Below are 17,654 nucleotides of genomic sequence, written 5' to 3' on the forward strand. Positions count from 1 at the left end.
CGGACTGCCGTCCTCAGAGCCACGCGGCTGCTGCGATGAGAAACACTTTTCAGGGCCACTATCAGTGAGACACTATCAGTGAGACAAAGGTGGTAAAAATAGGCAAGAGAGCCCCGCCCCCGGTCACTGTGTTTTTTCCTGCATTAAATTTTTGCACAGGGTGAGTTTGTCCTGGTCAGAAGGTGCTGTGTGCTGTAGGTTGTAAAGAAATGTGTGTTATACGATTAAAACTGACTTGACTGTTAAAAGTCCTGGTTGTAAAGTGTGTTTACCTTCGTATTGTCTGACAGGCCTTTGCTTATTTCTGCAGCGGCCGTCTGGTTTATCACAGACTGTTATCCCACACTGGTGCACGCTGGAATATTTGTGCTGATAAGGACAACATCTGTTTCTCCAAACACAGATAAGGAAAACTCATCTCACTAGATTTAATTTAACAAAACAAAAAGAAGTAAGGAGTGCAGACTCTACTGACTCTCAGCCAGGAAATCAGACTCAGACACTGATCCAGTCACTGGTGGGAGAAATATTCAGATCCCTTAAGAAACCAACAGTAAAAATATTAAATCCTGCAGTTAATTTATTATTAACCATTATCTGTCATTGGTTCTGCAGATTAACATCATCGGCCAAATCTTTCTCTTCCTCAGCTTCTATCTTCAAAACCATAGAACCAACCACCAGGTTCATCATCACGAGCGACTGAAGATTATGGTTCAAACCCTTATTAAAAAAAGGAAGTAACATCACTGCAGTTATGAAAATGAAACAAAACATTAGAGTGTTTGAAAACAGACAAATTATCAGAAAATTAAAATACGTACTCACACGTGAGCCAGAGTCAGAGACGCCTGTGCTGTGAGAGCAGCTCTGCAGCAGCAGCAGCAGCAGCTGGTCTCCGGGTGGAGCCGAGTGATGATGAACTGCAGATGGTGACTGATAAACTGAAATAAACTCTGAACAGACCGTCCTCCTTCACCATATTTCACATGATCGAACTCTGACTGATAGAAATGGTTTGATGTCTTAAATAAAAACAAAGAGTTTTGTTCATACGACACAAAAGTTAAACCAGAGCACTGAAGTACAATCTCCAGCGTTATTTCACTGTGTGAATGTGTTTCTGTTGCCATGTGTTAAACAGCACATTCAGTAAATGTCCTTTTACTCTGCATCATTTCAGACTCTGATCACTGTTATATATTTTTGTTATATATATTTTTTTAATTTCAGATTTTGAATTCAAACTTTTCCTGTTTTGAAAATTAAAACTTTATTGTGACTGGCACCTGTAAAAACTGCACATCTGTTATACAGAACAGTCCTTTAATCTGTTACCTGCACATTATAATGCAGAGCTCACCTGACAGTTTAGCTGTTATTCATTACATATATATATATATATATATATATATATATATATATATGTGTGTGTGTGTATCAGGTGGCCTGAGTCACGGTCTCGGTGTGTGTCCTCAGGTGCGCCGCTCGTGGCCTTTCAAACAGGTGCGCTGCCGCTCTGTGTGCGTGACGTCAAAGGGATGGGCAGGTCACGTGGTCGGGTCCGAGGGAAACCTGTGGTGTAACGTTACAGGAATGGGAGCGAGGAGACGGAGAGGAGGAAGCGAAGCGAGCAAGGTAAGGAAGCTGCGGACCGTGTTTCCAGCCGCGGTCCGAGGCGCCGAGCGGCTCCTCCGGTACATGTTCGGCCCGGAGCCGTTTGTTGTCTGAAATGCGAACTTTTGTGAGGAGAAGTTCGCGGTAAACTTCGAGGAAAGTTCGCCTCTGCAGCCGCCGCTGTTACCGCGGCTAAACGGGTGGAAGCGTTGGTCCAGAGCGACATGTTGGACGTGTGTCCACACACCAGTGTCCTGCACCGAGAGCACGGACACGGAAACCGACTTTAAGCGGTGTCGGAGCGCAGAGTTGGGTTGAGTTGCCCCGGGCCGAGCCCCGGGCCGAGCCCCTGGCTGAGCCCCTGGCTGAGCGCCAGCTGAAGCCGCGGGTCCGCGGGTTTGTTATGAGGCCCAGAGGCAGCACCGCTGGATCCATGATGATTTACTCAGAAGCACATGACCGTGAATCACTGTGAGTTTACCGCAGTGTTACAGCTGCAGGTACGAGGAAATAAACTCTGATTAACTGGGATGAAGTGGTGTTTCACTGGTCTCTCCCAGCCGCCCAGTCAGACGTCCCTCTGGGACACGGTGAATTCTGAATGTGTGGACAGAACAGGCTGCAAAAGGACTCTGTCTCTGTCCCAGGTGGACTGAAGAGAGGACAGAAGGTCTGATGTGGATCAGAACTCGTAGTGTTGTGTTGTGTTACTGGAATCACTTTAGTTTTCACTTTAGTTGATTGCCTTATTTCTTCCTTGAATCCAGTGAGGCAGCACCGTGTGTGCAGAGGAGTGATCTGTTAAACAAATAAAAACAACTTCACAGGCGACACAGGTTCATGTTGCACTGCTGCCTGATGTTAGTGTGTTCATGTTCATCCTGAGCTGATCCTGAGTTGTGGATGAGCTGAGCTGTGTGTGGGTGTGTGTGGGTGTAGGCAGCTCTCTGAACAGTTTTTTAGCAGTGGTATAATTTTGAGTCTTTTCTCTTTTATGGACCTTTCACTTCTGCTCGTCCACATTTCACAGGGAAATATTTTTACACTTTGTTTTTAAATAAGATTTATGCACAGAAAACACACGATAAAACACACAAATAATTTGGCCAAATGTTTCATGGTTCCAGCTTCTGAAATCCTCAAATGATGAGCAGATGAATCCACAATGAAAACAGCCGTTATATAAAATATTAAAATAAATAAACAGCCTTTACACAAATACATTAGTAATAGTAATCTAATAATGTATGTAAGGGGCCATTTTTCTGCAGCAGTACTTTTACTTCTGATACTCTGCACGACGTTTACGTTATATAACTTTACGTTATTTAAAAAGTATTTTTACTGAAGTAACGGACGTGAGTTGTTCCTCCGGCTCAGATCAGACCTGTGACTCTGCACCGTCATTACTCAGTGAAGAAGCAGCATCATGTTATTATATCACAGTCCTGTGTTATTACAACAGGTGTCAGTCTCCTGATAACATGAGTCCAATCAGCCTGTCCATGGTACACATGAAGTACCCGAACCCGTCTGTCCTCAGTGTCCGCTCAGTGTCCTCCTCAGTGTCCTCCTCAGTGTCCTCCTCAGTGTCCTCTCAGTGTCCTCTCAGTGTCCGTTCAGTGTCCGCTCAGTGTCCGCTCAGTGTCCTCTGTCACTGAATCTGTTGTTGTTGTTGTTGAGAAAGAAAAATCCGACTCACTGTTTGACTTTGCTCCCTGAGCTCGTGTCTCTGGACTCATCAGAGCAAACAGCTGCTGAACAAACACTGAGCTGGATGATGAGGCGACGGACTGACAATATGTTCAGTTACCTAAGACCATCAGATGTTTTGGCAGTGACACAGTGACTAAACAAATCTGACAATCGATGAGTCATTTCAGTCTCAGTCATAAAATGTGAAGCGTTCTCTGGTTCCATCTCAGATCTGAAGATTTGCTGGTTTTTCTGTTGATTTGTTAAAACGAGTCATTTCCAGGTTTCGGTTTGTTTCTCAGATAAAACAAAGTTTATTTATTTGTTTGTGTTTATTTTACAGGTGATTCCCCGGCACACTGTACGTTCATACCAGGTTTGCATTCTGACCTGCAAGCCAATGTAAGTGGTGTTGAGTGACTGCGTGTGAAAGAGGTATTCAAGCACAGTTCATATTATTTTTTACCTCTCAAAATCCAATCCACCTAAAGAAACGGGCGTCTGAGGGTTGGCTGGATGTTAAGAATGTATTTCTGTGCTTGTCTCTGAGCGTCTGGTAAGTTGATCTTCAGACGTGAGCCGTTGTTTCAGCAGGGGAATTCGACCTGCTCCTTATTCGGTTTCAGCACAAAAATGCATTCTTGACTGAGCCTGCATGGAGGACGGGGGGACGGGGACGGGGGTGGGTAACGTCTTCACTCGTGGGTTCTGGCTGCAGGGTGTTTTCTCTGGTGACCTCAGGTTCTGGGTTAGTTTCCTCGGGTTTAGAGTAAAATGATGTTGCATGAATGTTGGTCTGAAAGTCTAATCTGAACGTCTCATCCGTCTGGGACGTGTTTATTTATCTTCTTCCTTTCTGTATTTCCTCTTTGCTGAGTTCTGTTTATGATTCGAGCTAAAACAAATCATCAGCTGGTGGCGTGACAGAACATGGATTGTTCTATAGGACAGTAAATTAAGTTTATTTGGGTTTTAGACTGTTGTTGTTTTGGACATTTGAAGGCGTCACTTTGACTCTGAGAAGATATGAAAAGAATTTACTTCTTTTTATTTGATGTTTCATACAAACAGTTAATGAAGGGAGAAAAATCAATAGATTAATCAATAATAAAAATAATCATTAGTTAGTCTCCTTTCATCGTAACTCGAACCTTTTCACATAAATAATATGATGATGATGTAAAACGCTCATCACGTTTCCACAGAGGCCGAGGTGACGTCTTCAGATTTCAGAAGCTGAAACCAGCGAAGGTTTTGAAAAACGGAAATTAATTAAAAACATTCAGATATTTTCAGATTTTTTTTTACGTTGACCAACTAATTGATTGATTGCTGGTGTGTTTGTAATTTAACACATTTAAACAATGCTGTGTGTGTGTGTGTACACTTGCTCTCAGGGACCATCACCGTCCTCATGTCCTATGGAGGAGGCTTTTACGGACGCACTGAGCGTGTCCGCCAGGCGCCCCACTATGACCAGGTACCTCAGGGCTCGTTATCCCGAGAAGACTCCTACGACCTGCAGCCACTGAGAGAGCAGAGGGCGCCTCACCTGGCTCAGAGCGCCGACCCCCTCCCGCCGCCGCCTCTGCCGGACCAGCCCGCTGTGGGCCCGGAGTTCGATCCCAGCGGCAGCGAGGACAACGCCGACCCGGACCCCGACCCCGCCATCGACATCAAACCGGTCCACCGCTTCATCCCCGACTCCGTGAAGAACTTTTTCAGAGGAAGCAACCGCAGCAGTAAGAAGCTGTGGTCCATGTCTGCCTCCTCAAACAACAACAACAACAGCACCACTGAGGGGGTGCCCTGCTCCCCTCCGCACTCCCCCTCTGTCCCCGGATCCTACCGGGACCCCTATGGGGGCTCGGGTGGCAGCTACAACTCGAGAAAGGAACTTCTGGAAACACAGGATGCGCATGAGTCTGTGTCAGGGCGTACGTACCGCACAGGTCTGACCTACAGCGAGCAGGTGGAGCTGTACCATCAGCGCTACGCCTACATGAAGTCCTGGGCGGGACTGCTGAGGATTCTGGGCTGCGTGGAGCTCCTGCTGGGAGCAGCTGTGTTTGCCTGCGTCTGCGCCTACATTCACAAAGACAACGAGTGGTTCAACATGTTTGGATACTCGTCTCCTGGGGGAGCGTACGGAGGAGGTTTCTACGGCGCGGGCACAGCCGGGACCTACTACACAGGCCCCAAGACCCCGTTTGTGCTGGTGGTCGCGGGACTGGCCTGGTTGGTGACTGTGATTTTATTAGTGCTGGGGATGACCATGTACTACCGCACCATCCTGCTGGACTCGTCCTGGTGGCCTCTGACCGAGTTCACCATAAACCTGGCTCTGGCGGTGCTGTACATGGCGGCAGGTGAGTCACGGAGCTGAACACACGATTATTGATTAAGTTGTCGATTATTTTTAGTTTCCCACAGTACAACATTTTTTAACCTCCACACTTTTACTTGTTGTGGTGTAAATTTGCTCTGAGGTTTTAATGTTTTTACTCAGATAAAGGAGCTGAATACGAGATGCTGCAAACGTCTCTCCAGAGTTCGACGCCACGAGAAAAGAAATGTTTTCTCACTAAATCTCTCTCTGTTTGCTTTTTTGTTTATCAGCCATCGTCTACGTCCGTGACACGACTCGTGGAGGACTCTGCTCCTACCCAGTCTTCAACAACGGCATCAACGGGATCTTCTGCAGGACGGAGGCAGGTCAAACTGCTGCCATCATCTTTCTGTTTGTCACCATGGTTATTTATCTGATTGGAGCCATCGTGTGTCTCAAGCTGTGGAGACATGAAGCTGCACGCAGATACCGGGAGAAGTTCGGCCACGAGGTAAGATCTCAGCCGGCTTTGTTTTGTTTTGTTTTTTGTTTTTTGTTTTGTTTTGTTTTGTTTTTAGGGTTGGGTCATTCCTCGAATTCATTCAGTAATTCTTGTAAAGCTTTAAGGATTATTCCAACACTGTCGGCTTTTTTTGATGACAAAAAAAAAACCAAGCTGCACCTACAAACATCTTTACACAATCACACACACACACACACAGACTGCAGACTGCAGCTGGAGTGAGTGGGTGGAGCCTGTGAATCTCAGCCTGTGGCAGGTTGAGGTTCACAGATTTGTGTTTGTCTCGTCTGTTTCATGCAAACTGTGTGAAACTTTGGGAAACTTTTATTTTCTTATATGAGAACAGCTGTGACTTAGCTTCTGACACAGGCTGGAAACAGGAGGAAACATCTCAGCTGCCTCTGTTCACAGTTTAAAAATCTGTGTGGTGAGATTTAGTCATTATTTCTTTCTTAACTTTTGGACAGTCCAGCTGTTTCCTCCTGTTTTCAGTTTTCTTACCTAAAACTGTGCAAAAAGGAAAATATTAGTTTATTTTTTCAGAATGAAAAACAGAACATCAGGGCTTAGCCTGTGTCACACAGATCAGCCCAGCTGTTTAGCTTATCTCAGCTTATCTTAGTCTTTATACTAAGATGCTAAGTGAAGCTAACCGTCTGTCTGTAGCTGTGTGAGTGGTGTTGATCTCCTCATCTCACTCAGTTAATGATGTTTCTGTGTGTTGTTCGTGCACAGATGCAGCCGTCTGAGGTGCGAGCTGCACGCTCATTGGTAAGCAGCCAAACGTAGACCAACAGATCCACACTCCGGACGATGACGGGGGGGAAAGCTTCAGCTCTTTACATCACGTTCAGTGGCTCAGTCACCACAATTATTCAGATGTATTTGGGTTTTTCTGTTGCTGCGTCTCGACAGGTTGTTCCAGCTCCAGGTCCAGCTCCCAGAAATCCAGAGCAGGTCCAGGGCTCCTCAGTCGTTCCCATCCAGGCTCCAAAAGCAGTTCCAGCAAAGATTTTGCAGGGAAATATACCATCAGGACACATTCCAAAACCAGTTATCGTGCCTGACTATATCGCGTAAGTGACACTAAGGAAAACAAAGAATACAACAGGGCTGCAAAAAACTATAAAATAAAAATATAACTATAAAATGTAAGAATATTGCTAAAAATGCTGATCACAGTTTCCACACAGCCCAAGCTGAAATTTAAAGTTTAAAGTAGGAGGAGCAGCTGGTTTCAGAGGTTCTGCATTTCCATTTCTAAGCTTCACACACAGCACGTCACAGACTACACCTGTAATGTTAGGATGCTATAATCAAAGTGTGATTCTGTTCCTCCCCCCCTGCAGGAAGTACCCATCGATCCGGTCTGATGAAGAGCGGGACCAGTACCGAGCTGTGTTTAACGACCAGTATGCAGAGTACAAAGAGCTCCACACGGACGTGCAGGCTACCCTCAAGAAGTTTGATGAGATGGACGCCATGATGTGCAGTCTGCCCCAGAACCCGGCCAGCCAGACGGTGAATGTTAGAACCACAGTGCTGGTTTCTGTCTGCACGTTACCTTCGTTTTTCTCCGTGTTTCTTTTGTCATGTGAGGCTGATTCGTCTTTCGTCTGGTCTGATTATAGTCCGATGAAAGCTGTTTTCCTTTCATTGAGAAGCAAACAGCATGGGACAGATTCCATCAGTGTTTGGTTTAACGTGAACGCTGACTGATTGCGTGGCTGGAATATTGCACCCAGTCCTTCTGTTGTTCTAATCTGCCTCATTTCCCCATCCTGTAACTTCCTCTGTTTGCACTTCCTGTTCCCTCTGTACTTCCCCTCCACCCTCAAATTCCTTCTCAGCTCCATGCAGAGCGCTGATTTCACAGCGTCATTGCACCTGATTTTCAGACTTGTCTCGGGGTTGTGTGACCTACATGTAATTCGGTCTCTGTTTCTGTTTTTGCAGGAGGTTGATCGCATTAACAGGATCCTGCAGGAGTATCAGAGGAAGAAAAACGTGAGCTGATTGTCGTTGTTTTCCACATGCTGTCTGTGGCAGTGTTGCTTTTTTCCTGATGCCCATGTGACCGTGCAGAGGCCTGTGTGATTGTCTGGGACTGTTCTCAGCAAAGGGTTTCAGTAGTTAACAATGGAGCTCTATGGCTCAGGCTTTCAGGCTTTGAATACATGCAAATGACATGTTAATGGGATCAGTTCATGCTCTGAGTATCACAGGTGTTATCCCTAATGGATACTGGTTGTCATATAAGTGAGTCTCTTCCTCGTCAGCTGGAATGACAAAGTAAACGATCGTTAAAGTCACTGGTTGGTCTGAAAATCAAACCTGAGTTCGATTTTTATTCCGGTCTGTGTTTCTGTTCCACCATCCCAGGATCCGACGTTCGTGGAGAAGAAGGAGCGCTGCGAGTACCTGAAGAGCAAACTGTCTCACATCAAACAGAAGATCCAGGAGTACGATAAAGTCATGGAGTGGAACGACGGATACAGCTAAACCTCTGAGGCTCAGCTCTACCCTGGAACACCACTGGATACGGACCTAATGCTGCTTTGTCTTTTAAATCTGTAAATGGTTTGTTTGTGTGATTTATCGACCATTTTGCTTGTCTGTGTTTATTAAAGCCCACACATAGAGTCAGAGGTGTAGAATGGTTTAAGCTTAAAGGGATCTGACGGCATTTTGGGAAATCCACAGCAGCCCGTTAGCTTAGCTCACCACAGACGCTGCAGAGCCACCTTCACGTCGCACGTCTATAGCTCATAAGTAACAGGTTACATCTTGTTCTAGTGATGAAATGACAGGATTACTTTCTCAGAAACAGTCCGGCCCACAATCCTCCACGAAACAGGAAACTGACATTTTAGGACGTAAACAAACAAGATCTAAAAGATCTCTCCTCTCCTCTAATGCTCTGCTGGAAAGTGAATAAGCTGATGTCCCAAAATGCCAAACTGTGCCTTTAAACTGGCCTGATGTGCAAAGAGCTCCCTCTCTACATGTACGTATTTATATGTGTGTGATACTGTGACTGTCGCTGTAGCAGAGCCTAACCTCTTCATTTCACAGATGACTGGTGTCTGAATGTTTGCGTGTACCCAGCGGGAGACGGAAGATGCTGCGTTGTTTCTGTCCAGGTTTACCTCCGCTGTAAGTCCACCCATCTTTCTGTCAGTCCTCACGTTTGTCAGGTGTCTTTTAATTTCACAACTTCCCAGCGTGAAACGAAAACCACTGCTTGTCCGGACAGATCCCATCCAGCTGGTTCCCTGAACGGCTGTGATGATTGTTTGGATTGTTTTAATTGCACACTGTGTCTTCCTGTTTTTGGTTTTTTAATATGCAAGTGTTTGACAAATGTCTGAATCTGGAAATATGTGTGTCCTATAGAATGACCTATTGTGACTTTGTCCTTTCATTTCATAGATTAAATATTTTGTACTTTGTCACTTAAATATCCTCAGTGCCTTAATATGTTTTCCTCTTTATACCTGAAGCTCTTGATTGAATGGAAAAGCTGTGATAAGGTCTGTATTTCTCTGATGTTAGCAGGAATAATTCTCTGTTCCATAATTTCAGTGATCATTGGTGCTTTCTGTCCTCAGAATACAGTTCTACTCATTCACTGAGTGAGTGGTGGTTTTCTTTTTCATCAGCAGAGAAAAAAATAACAGGGTGCTTTGTAAAATGCAGAGGGATGAAGCTGAGAGACGGAATCTTAGTTGACTGACAGAGAATTAATCAGCAGGAATTTAGATTTTTTTGTTGAAGCTGAGCCATGAGCCACGTTTCAAACCTAAAACTGAAGATTTGCAGCTTTTCTTTTTTAGAGTTTAGCATTTTGGATTTTAATGTCACTTTGAGTTCTGGAGACTTCTGATCAGTGTTTTTCACTAAACAATGAATCAAGAAAATAACAGTCTAATTAAGTGGTAAAGAAAATAATCAGCACTCAGACATTACGTGAAAATACTAACGTTCAACTTAATGTGACCTTTGGAGTGTTTGATGTTTAAGACACCTGGATGAGCCTCTGACTGACTAAATAAAAAATAAAATTACAGCAGGATTTATGTTTATGTTTGTATTATATTTTCGGTCAGTGTCTCTGCTCTGTTCATCAGGTTGATTGAACTGATGCTGCTGCTTCGTTGAATTAAAGGGAATCAGCTGCGATCCGGTCACGTCAGACTCTGATCCACCAAACACTGACTGTGGTTTCTGCCTCCGTTCATTTACCGCAGCAATCCCAGGTATGTGACGACTTCCTGTTATGTTTTGCTCGGTAAAGTGTCACCTGTGCGAGGGGGCGGGGCTTCGTCGACCCGGGAGCCGAGCTCGTCTAGGTGTGTCCCGGGCATGGACTGTAAAAGACATGGACGTAGCACCCGTGACGTCACCCATTGGTTTCGTGGAGTCGGTTTTGTGACCAAACCATGGGCATTTGAGCTGCGCCATCTTGGATTTTAGTGGGAGCGTACTTTCCATATTTGGCGGAGTGGCGGTTACTCTACGGGTCAGCCGGCCGAGAACACGGCCACTTAGCTCGGAGCAACCGAGCTAGCCTAAGGCTAATCAGCTAGGCTAACAAGCTAAGCGGCAGCTACACGCAGCTACATCCATAACACGACAGTCCCCGAGTCCGACCCGACTAGCTCGACCCCGTGTAACCACCGCGACACACAGCAAACAACAGAGATCATAATGTTGCTGCTGCGTTTTTCAGATAGAGAGGTTTTAGATGGAGCTGCAGGGTTTGGTGGAGTTGTGGGGGGGATTTATTTCTAGCCTGTTATTTAACTGTGAAACAATCATTATTATTTCATATTAATAAAATACATTAAAAAGTTAAAACATCATTATTATTGTTATTATTGCCATTATTATTAATGATATATAATGAGTCAACGATAAAAAATGATGATAATAATATATTAAAATGTTTAATATTTAATATTTAATATTTACCGGCTTTCGCCGCTGCCTCCATCCACTATCCACTTACAGTTACAGCAGCACACAAACAACAGCAGCCGCTGACTGACGGAGCTGCTCTGTCCATGCAATGTCGGACTTTTTAAACAGGAAAATGAGACGAAATAAAATTGTAGCCTCGTATTCCCGCAATAAACGGACTCTGAGAGCACGGAACACACCGCAACAGCGTTCCTAACATTAGCTGCTCCGGTCCTCTATCTGTATCAGCAGCGACCACAAATCGGCAATTAAGTCATAAGCCGAAAAAACTGCAGCACAGACTCCTTCGACGGTCGGTTAGTACAGTCCACACTACAACAAGCCATACTGTCACAAAAACCTATCCGAACATTGGCAAACAAACACGGACACTGCAGACCCTGTCAACCGCTGGAGGAAGCCGGAGGCCTCTGGATGTAGCCGCCTAGCCCAGCCGATGCTTTAGCAACGAGCTAACTGTCAGTGCCTGTCTACGGACTGTCACTCAACGTAACCACTCCCCAATTTATTAAGCCTAAATAACATTAAAACGGTTGTGGTACAAAAAAAATCACCCCCTCACAGTGTTCACGGAGGTGGAAACTATCAACAGAGACCAAAAACAAAAAATGTACCAGGCTGTAAATATGTTTTTTTAGGCTGTAAAGTTGGCTATTTTAACATGGGGGTCAATGGAGAATTGCTCACTTCTGGAGCCAGCCCCCAGCGGCAGCCGAGGAACGGCAGCTTTTTGAACGCGGAAGTGATCCTCACTGCTGAGACCTACAACTCCCCCCTTGGCTGAAACCTACAACTCACACCTTGGTTCCGGGCTGTTTTTATTAGCTGCAGCAGTTTCAGTCGAAACATTCGAGGTGAGACGGAGAAGTGGACGCTCACAGACCGACAGGTGAGTGCGTTTGTCGGTTAGGAGCAGGAACTAATTTTACCTGTTGGGTTTAAATCTCTAATAACTTGTCACCTGTAACTACAACAAACTAAGGTGTGTTGTTGGATACGGCTTTTAATCGGTTATTTTTTACACCGCAGCATCTCTGCTTCCGCCCTTTTGTGTTCACACATTACGCCATTACAGTTTTAAATGATTAATCGATTATTTGATTTATCAATTGGTAGAAAAATAATCAGCAGTGTGACTGTTTTCTGATCCTGTACAGACCAAACGATTAAAAAATAAAAAATAATCATCAGATTAACTGATAATGGAAATTGATCACTAGTTACAACCCATTTCAAATACGTCACACAAATCTGTAATAATCGATCATAAACACGTTCATCTCTAACCACTGAAAATCTCCTCGCAGATTCTTTTATCAGGGCAGCACCAGCGGATCCAGCGGTAATGTCGTCCAGACCCAACGGGAGTCCGCCTCCCTACGAGTCAAATGGATAGTGAGTCTCTAAACATTAAACCTTCCTGTTGTTGATCAGTTGATATGCGTCGAATCTTCACTGAGCTAATGACAGACTGCATATGAAGCAAAGAGAGGCCTATATCTATAGGAATTTATGTGGTTTGAATTCCCATCTCTGAAATTTACAGGTGACATTTTTAATTTTATATATATATATATATTATTATTATTATTTTTTTTTTTTTTTTTAAATTTCAACATTAGTATTTGTTTGCTTGTAAGATTCGAATCCTAATGGCCGTTGCTTCCATACCACACTCAGGCTGATGTTATGCTTTCAGCATGGAACTCGGGGTAGTGTGTATATATCAGTGTGTATATATATTAATAGTGTGTGTTGTTCTGAATTCACAGTAACATGCCCCCTCCTCAGCCGGCGTATTCTTACTACCCAGATGACGAGTTCCAGCACTTCTACCGCTGGACGTCTCCACCAGGCATCCTCAAAATCATGGCCATCATCGTCATCGTGTTGTGCGTCGCCATATTTGCTTGTGTTGCCTCCACTCTGGCCTGGGACAGTCAGGGAGCCCTGTCTGGGTTTGGGGGCATCGGAGGCGGCTTTGGAGGAGGAGGCAGCTTTGGAGGAGGAGGCAGCTTTGGAGGAGGCGGCACGTATGGAAGCAACTATGGCTATGGCGGACTCGGAGGGAACTACAATGACCCCCGTTCAGGCAAAGGGTTCATCATTGCCATGGCAGCCATCATCTTCATCACCTGCCTGGTCATCTTCATCATCATTGTGTCCCACCAGAGCCTGTCAGAGAGCAGGAGGTTCTATCTAGCAGTGCTGATCATCTGTGCCATCCTAGCTTTTCTAATGCTAATAGCCTCCATAGTGTACTTGATGGCGGTGAACCCCATGGCCCAGTCGTCCGGGTCCATGTATTCCCTGCAGATTAGCGGCCTGTGTGCCCAGTACCAGCAACCACAGCCTTCAGGAATCTTTGTCAATCAGTATCTCTACCACTACTGTGTGGTGGAGCCACAAGAGGTGAACACACACACACACACACACACCTGACTTCTTTTCTTGTGCCTGTTTCTGCACAGGAGGGTTTGTTCTGTTAGTAACCCACAGCGTCATCTCTCATTTCAGGCCATCGCCGTGGTGTTTGGGTTCCTGGTCGCCATCGCTCTGATCATCATGCTCGTCTTCGCTCTGAAGACTAGGCAGAAAATCCAAAACTACGGCAAGAGCAACATTTTGTGGAAGAAAGTGAAGGTTATCGATGAGATGTCGCCGCCGGAGGATGTAGAGGCGTGGGTGAGTTAAACTGAAGTAATCGGTCGACTGACAGAAAAATAATTGGCAACTATTTTGATCATTTTCACTCTGGGAGGACTTTCTGCTTTTTAAACTCATTTTAAACTGGATATTTTAGTCGAACAGACAAAACCTCGGACTGTGGGAAATTAGCAAAAGCTTTTTTCCACTATTTTCTAACATTTTATACAAGTTGTACAACCAGTTTGGTAGGAATCGCGTGTTTGTCAGTGGGGGAGGGTAACTGTGGAGCAGAGAGCTCCTACTCTCTAGTATGCTTGGTTTCAAGGTGTGGCTTCTACACAGGCGACAGTTTCTGTCTTCAGCAGTAAAAGCCTGAGCTTATCACTGTCAGTGTGCCCAAGCATTTAAAATTCAGAATGTACATTTCATGATGAATCACAACCTCTGAAGCTATTTTGAGAAGTGTTCTGCAGCAGCTCTCACTTTACCCCGGTACGTAGTGATGAGTCATCTCGTCGATAGTTGGAAGTCATGATGACATTCAGCTCAGCCATGTCCTTGCAGCTGAATTCAGTGAAGAGCAGTGAGGAGGAAGAACAGGTCGGACTGGTGCTGAACCGTAAAGCCCGCCAGTCCTCGAATAACAACACAACAACATGATACTGGGAACCAGAGGCATTTACTTCACTGGAACCTGTGGGAACGCGTCTGAAAGTGCTGATGCTGTGTGACTGGAGCAGCCTGCAGAACATTCATGTTGTTTTGGAGGTGTGCAGCTCAATTATGTCACATATTTTCAGAGGACAAGTCCATGCAGGCTCATCATACCAGGGCTGGTAGAGATCCAGTGAGTTTGTTTGAAGAAGCCACCTGTTAAATGGTCAATACTGACAGAGCAGTTTGGTTTTTTTTACCGTGGATTATTTGCAGTAGCTTGATTTGAATGTGTTAAGATCAAATTTTTTGCAACTAATCATTATTATGATGAACAATTAACCGCTCGGTCCATAAAATGTCAGGAAATAGTGAAAAATGTTGGTTAGAATTTCCCACAGTCCAAGGTGAAGGTGTCAGATGTCTTGCTGCGTCTGAGCAACAGTACAAAACCCAAAACACACTGTTATGTACGGTAAAGAAAAGCATCAGATCCTCATGTGTGTTGTTTCTTTGTCCTCCAAAGGTGAACAATTTGTCCGTTCCCCCTGAAGCGGTCCCCATGTCGGAATACCCTGAGAACCTGAGAAGCTCCAGGACTTACCTGGATGACGAAAGCACAAACTATGACAAACCCCCGTACAGCAACTCCCCACCGTGAGTACACAGACAGAGAGCGAGCACGGTGCAGTGCCAGAGCTCGGTGCAGTGCCAGAGCGCTGCAGATGGCAGCACAGAGTCACGCTCAGGTGTGACGGGTGTGAAACAGCAAATTCTCACACCTGAAAAAAAAAAGAGTGAATATCAGTTAATCAGCCAGTGGTTTCGGCTCCGATCCTGAGACGACAGCTGCTTAAATTCATGAATCCAGCTCCGTGAGTCACGTCTTCCTGCGACACTGAAACTATGTGAAATATGTTTGTGCTGATGAGGAAGCAAGACAAAGATGCCTACATGAAGGAAACAGGAAGTCACTGTTGTTCTACTCAGCCATGATTAACTCAGGCTGGATTTCATTTCCTCCTCTATGTCTTTGGAAAGTTACTGAAGAGGAGTGAAACTTGTTTCTAGTTATCCTTTGGTGGAAGATCAGCTCCGGCTCAGTTCTACAGGGGGCGCTGCAGCACAGGAAAACACTAAATAGAACTAAAAGACGGATTTAACTGTCTCCAGTCTGAGCTCAGAGAAGCATCGATAGTTTCCCTTCTCAAATCTGTAGTCATGGTTCATCCCTGTGCCTTGGATTCTCAGTGGGACCTTACTAGTTAAATAAAGGAAACTGAAATTGAAAATACTGTCATTGTCCTTTGTCACAGGCCTTCAGAGGAAAGTAACCTGCCTTTGGCCAGCGGGGTTCCCAGCAGCAGAAACTCAGAGGTGGCCAGCTCGGCTGGGCGGCCCAAAAAGAGACGCCCGGGTCGACCTCGTCGCACTGATGGACGCGACTACGACACCGACTATAACTCGTCAGGAGACGAGTTGGACGACGACGACTTTGGCAGGTACAAAGATCTGAGTCCAGCTCACGGCGGTGAAGTATTCACAGCCTTTACCAAAGCATCGATACCACAGTGTGAAAATCAGATTTTTTTTCACTTGCAATACGAAGCTAAAACTTTTAGGACTCGATAACAAATTACTGCGTAAAAATGAAGTTATTTTTGTAATGTTGTCAGATAAATACAGTGGAGTAAAAACTACGGTGTGTGGAGCACAGAAGTATGACACAGCACAAAATGGAAAAAATAACATACAAGTTCCTCAAACTTGTACTTACGTACTGTACAGCTCAGAGTCTGTGCCATTCTATGATGGGTTTTTTTCTGTAATTTAAATTTCCCTTCACCTTCCGTCTCTTCCCTTTCTCTTTCTGATTGTTTTCTGCTTCAGTGAATTTCCTCCGATAGCGAACGAGCAGGAGCGCATCGACTACAAGCGTGTATTCGACCGCGAACACCAGGAGTACAAGGAGCTGCAGGCAGAGCTGGACAACATCAACAAGAATCTGTCTCAGGTGGACAGAGCGCTGGACGAGCTCCAGGAGGGAAGCCCGCAGTACCTGGTGAGAGCTTACAGGAACCGCTGTCCGATAGTTCTGTTTCTGTTTCAGATGGGTTTGAAACCTGCTGATGCTGATGCTGATGTTAAACAGGAGATTGTTTGTGGGTTTGTCTCATTTTGAAATGTGGGTGTCTGATAGATTGTTGTTGCTTCCTCTGACAGGAAGCGTTGGATGAGTACAGCCGGATAAAGGACATTAAAAAGGTGAGTTTGGTAAATGGACCTGAAAGCTGTGCCATCACAGGTCAGGTCCATTATAGCATCAGATTATTTTTTATCTTTTAGAAGCTGGTTGTATAACTTACACTCATTACGCCTTATATTTTAATGTACACCTCCACAGTCTGCAGACTATCAGATGAAGAGGCGCAGGTGTAAGTATCTGAAGTCCAGACTGAACCACATCAAGAAGATGGTCAGCGATTTTGACCACAGGGCCTGAACACATCTGTGGGGATTATATACCTGTCCGGGACTGGACAGAGGGGACTAAACCGGGTTTGGCACTGTTGAGGGATGTCGGAATCTTTTCTGACCACGGCAGACCGAAGAGGACGGAGCTACGCTGGTCGACATCGAACACAGAGGCTACCGGAGTCTGTTTGAGCTGATAGCTGGTGAAACTTTGCAACGGTTGTTTGTACTTCAGAAGGACAGAACATCAATATTCTGTCTTCTTTTAAGCCATTGTTTGTATTATGAGCATCACCTGACATTGGTTACGTGTATTTATTTTACCTAATGTGATCTTTATAGTCTAGTAGAGGAGTTCTGCTACTAGATTGTGGAGTAAGTACAAATTCAAACATTTTTCGTAGCTCTTACTCTCTTTTAATCCTCATTTTTAATACGTTCTCATGTTTTTCATCAGAAACATAAACATGTAAATATGTGGGGAAACGCTGGTGTTTTTAATGTTTCACGTGTTAACTGTTCCTCAGACACATTCACACGATAACCCACGTTTAATGCGATTTGTGATATTTTTTATTAGAATAAATTCATTTCTTAACATTCTTTGTTGCTGTTGTTACACAGTGAACATCTGTACATGTGCAGTCACAAAACACCGACTGCAATCTTAGCAACAGATGCTTTTTAAGGAGTGATGCAGCAGACACACACACACACACACACGGACAT

The 17,654-nt window shown here is 44.9% G+C and overlaps 2 protein-coding genes across 5 annotated transcripts; both read left to right on the forward strand.

Annotated features, from left to right (window-relative positions):
• Nucleotides 1-1,564: 1,564 nt before the first annotated feature.
• Nucleotides 1,565-10,365, forward strand: marveld2a (MARVEL domain containing 2a). Of its 4 annotated transcripts, none has more exons than XM_041058306.1 (9): nucleotides 1,565-1,638; nucleotides 3,656-3,747; nucleotides 4,710-5,681; nucleotides 5,932-6,152; nucleotides 6,900-6,935; nucleotides 7,080-7,240; nucleotides 7,514-7,685; nucleotides 8,121-8,171; nucleotides 8,547-10,359. In XM_041058306.1, exons 3-9 carry the CDS (start codon nucleotides 4,727-4,729, stop codon nucleotides 8,664-8,666), a joined length of 1,716 nt encoding a protein of 571 aa, XP_040914240.1. In that variant the 5' UTR covers nucleotides 1,565-1,638; nucleotides 3,656-3,747; nucleotides 4,710-4,726; the 3' UTR covers nucleotides 8,667-10,359. The 4 variants fall into 4 exon arrangements, with proteins under 4 accessions (XP_040914240.1, XP_040914239.1, XP_040914242.1 ...); XM_041058305.1 differs by having other exon boundaries at nucleotides 1,573-1,638; nucleotides 3,656-3,714; XM_041058308.1 differs by lacking the exon at nucleotides 6,900-6,935 and having other exon boundaries at nucleotides 1,573-1,638; nucleotides 3,656-3,714; nucleotides 8,547-10,365.
• A 1,544-nt stretch (nucleotides 10,366-11,909) lies between these two features.
• oclna (occludin a) lies at nucleotides 11,910-17,527 on the forward strand. The gene is made up of 9 exons (XM_041058311.1): nucleotides 11,910-12,036; nucleotides 12,455-12,542; nucleotides 12,920-13,559; nucleotides 13,665-13,832; nucleotides 14,977-15,107; nucleotides 15,767-15,952; nucleotides 16,341-16,512; nucleotides 16,674-16,715; nucleotides 16,855-17,527. The coding sequence occupies exons 2-9, from the start codon at nucleotides 12,493-12,495 to the stop codon at nucleotides 16,951-16,953; spliced, it is 1,488 nt and encodes a 495-aa protein (XP_040914245.1). The 5' UTR covers nucleotides 11,910-12,036; nucleotides 12,455-12,492; the 3' UTR covers nucleotides 16,954-17,527.
• Nucleotides 17,528-17,654: the final 127 nt, after the last annotated feature.

This window comes from Toxotes jaculatrix, chromosome 16 (assembly GCF_017976425.1).
Source record: "Toxotes jaculatrix isolate fToxJac2 chromosome 16, fToxJac2.pri, whole genome shotgun sequence".
NCBI classification, from domain to species: domain Eukaryota; kingdom Metazoa; phylum Chordata; class Actinopteri; family Toxotidae; genus Toxotes; species Toxotes jaculatrix.

What these genes read in the sequence shown, in the direction of transcription:
- marveld2a (XM_041058306.1), top strand. Translation starts at nt 4,727, where the DNA reads ATGTCCTATGGAGGAGGCTTTTACGGACGCACTGAGCGTGTCCGCCAG. An exon ending in GGGAGAAGTTCGGCCACGAG is followed by an intron (nt 6,153 to 6,899) that starts GTAAGATCTCAG and finishes GTTCGTGCACAG; the next exon opens with ATGCAGCCGTCTGAGGTGCG. An exon ending in ATCGTGCCTGACTATATCGC is followed by an intron (nt 7,241 to 7,513) that starts GTAAGTGACACT and finishes CCCCCCCTGCAG; the next exon opens with GAAGTACCCATCGATCCGGT.
- oclna (XM_041058311.1), top strand. Translation starts at nt 12,493, where the DNA reads ATGTCGTCCAGACCCAACGGGAGTCCGCCTCCCTACGAGTCAAATGGA. An exon ending in CCCTACGAGTCAAATGGATA is followed by an intron (nt 12,543 to 12,919) that starts GTGAGTCTCTAA and finishes CTGAATTCACAG; the next exon opens with TAACATGCCCCCTCCTCAGC. An exon ending in AGGGAAGCCCGCAGTACCTG is followed by an intron (nt 16,513 to 16,673) that starts GTGAGAGCTTAC and finishes TTCCTCTGACAG; the next exon opens with GAAGCGTTGGATGAGTACAG.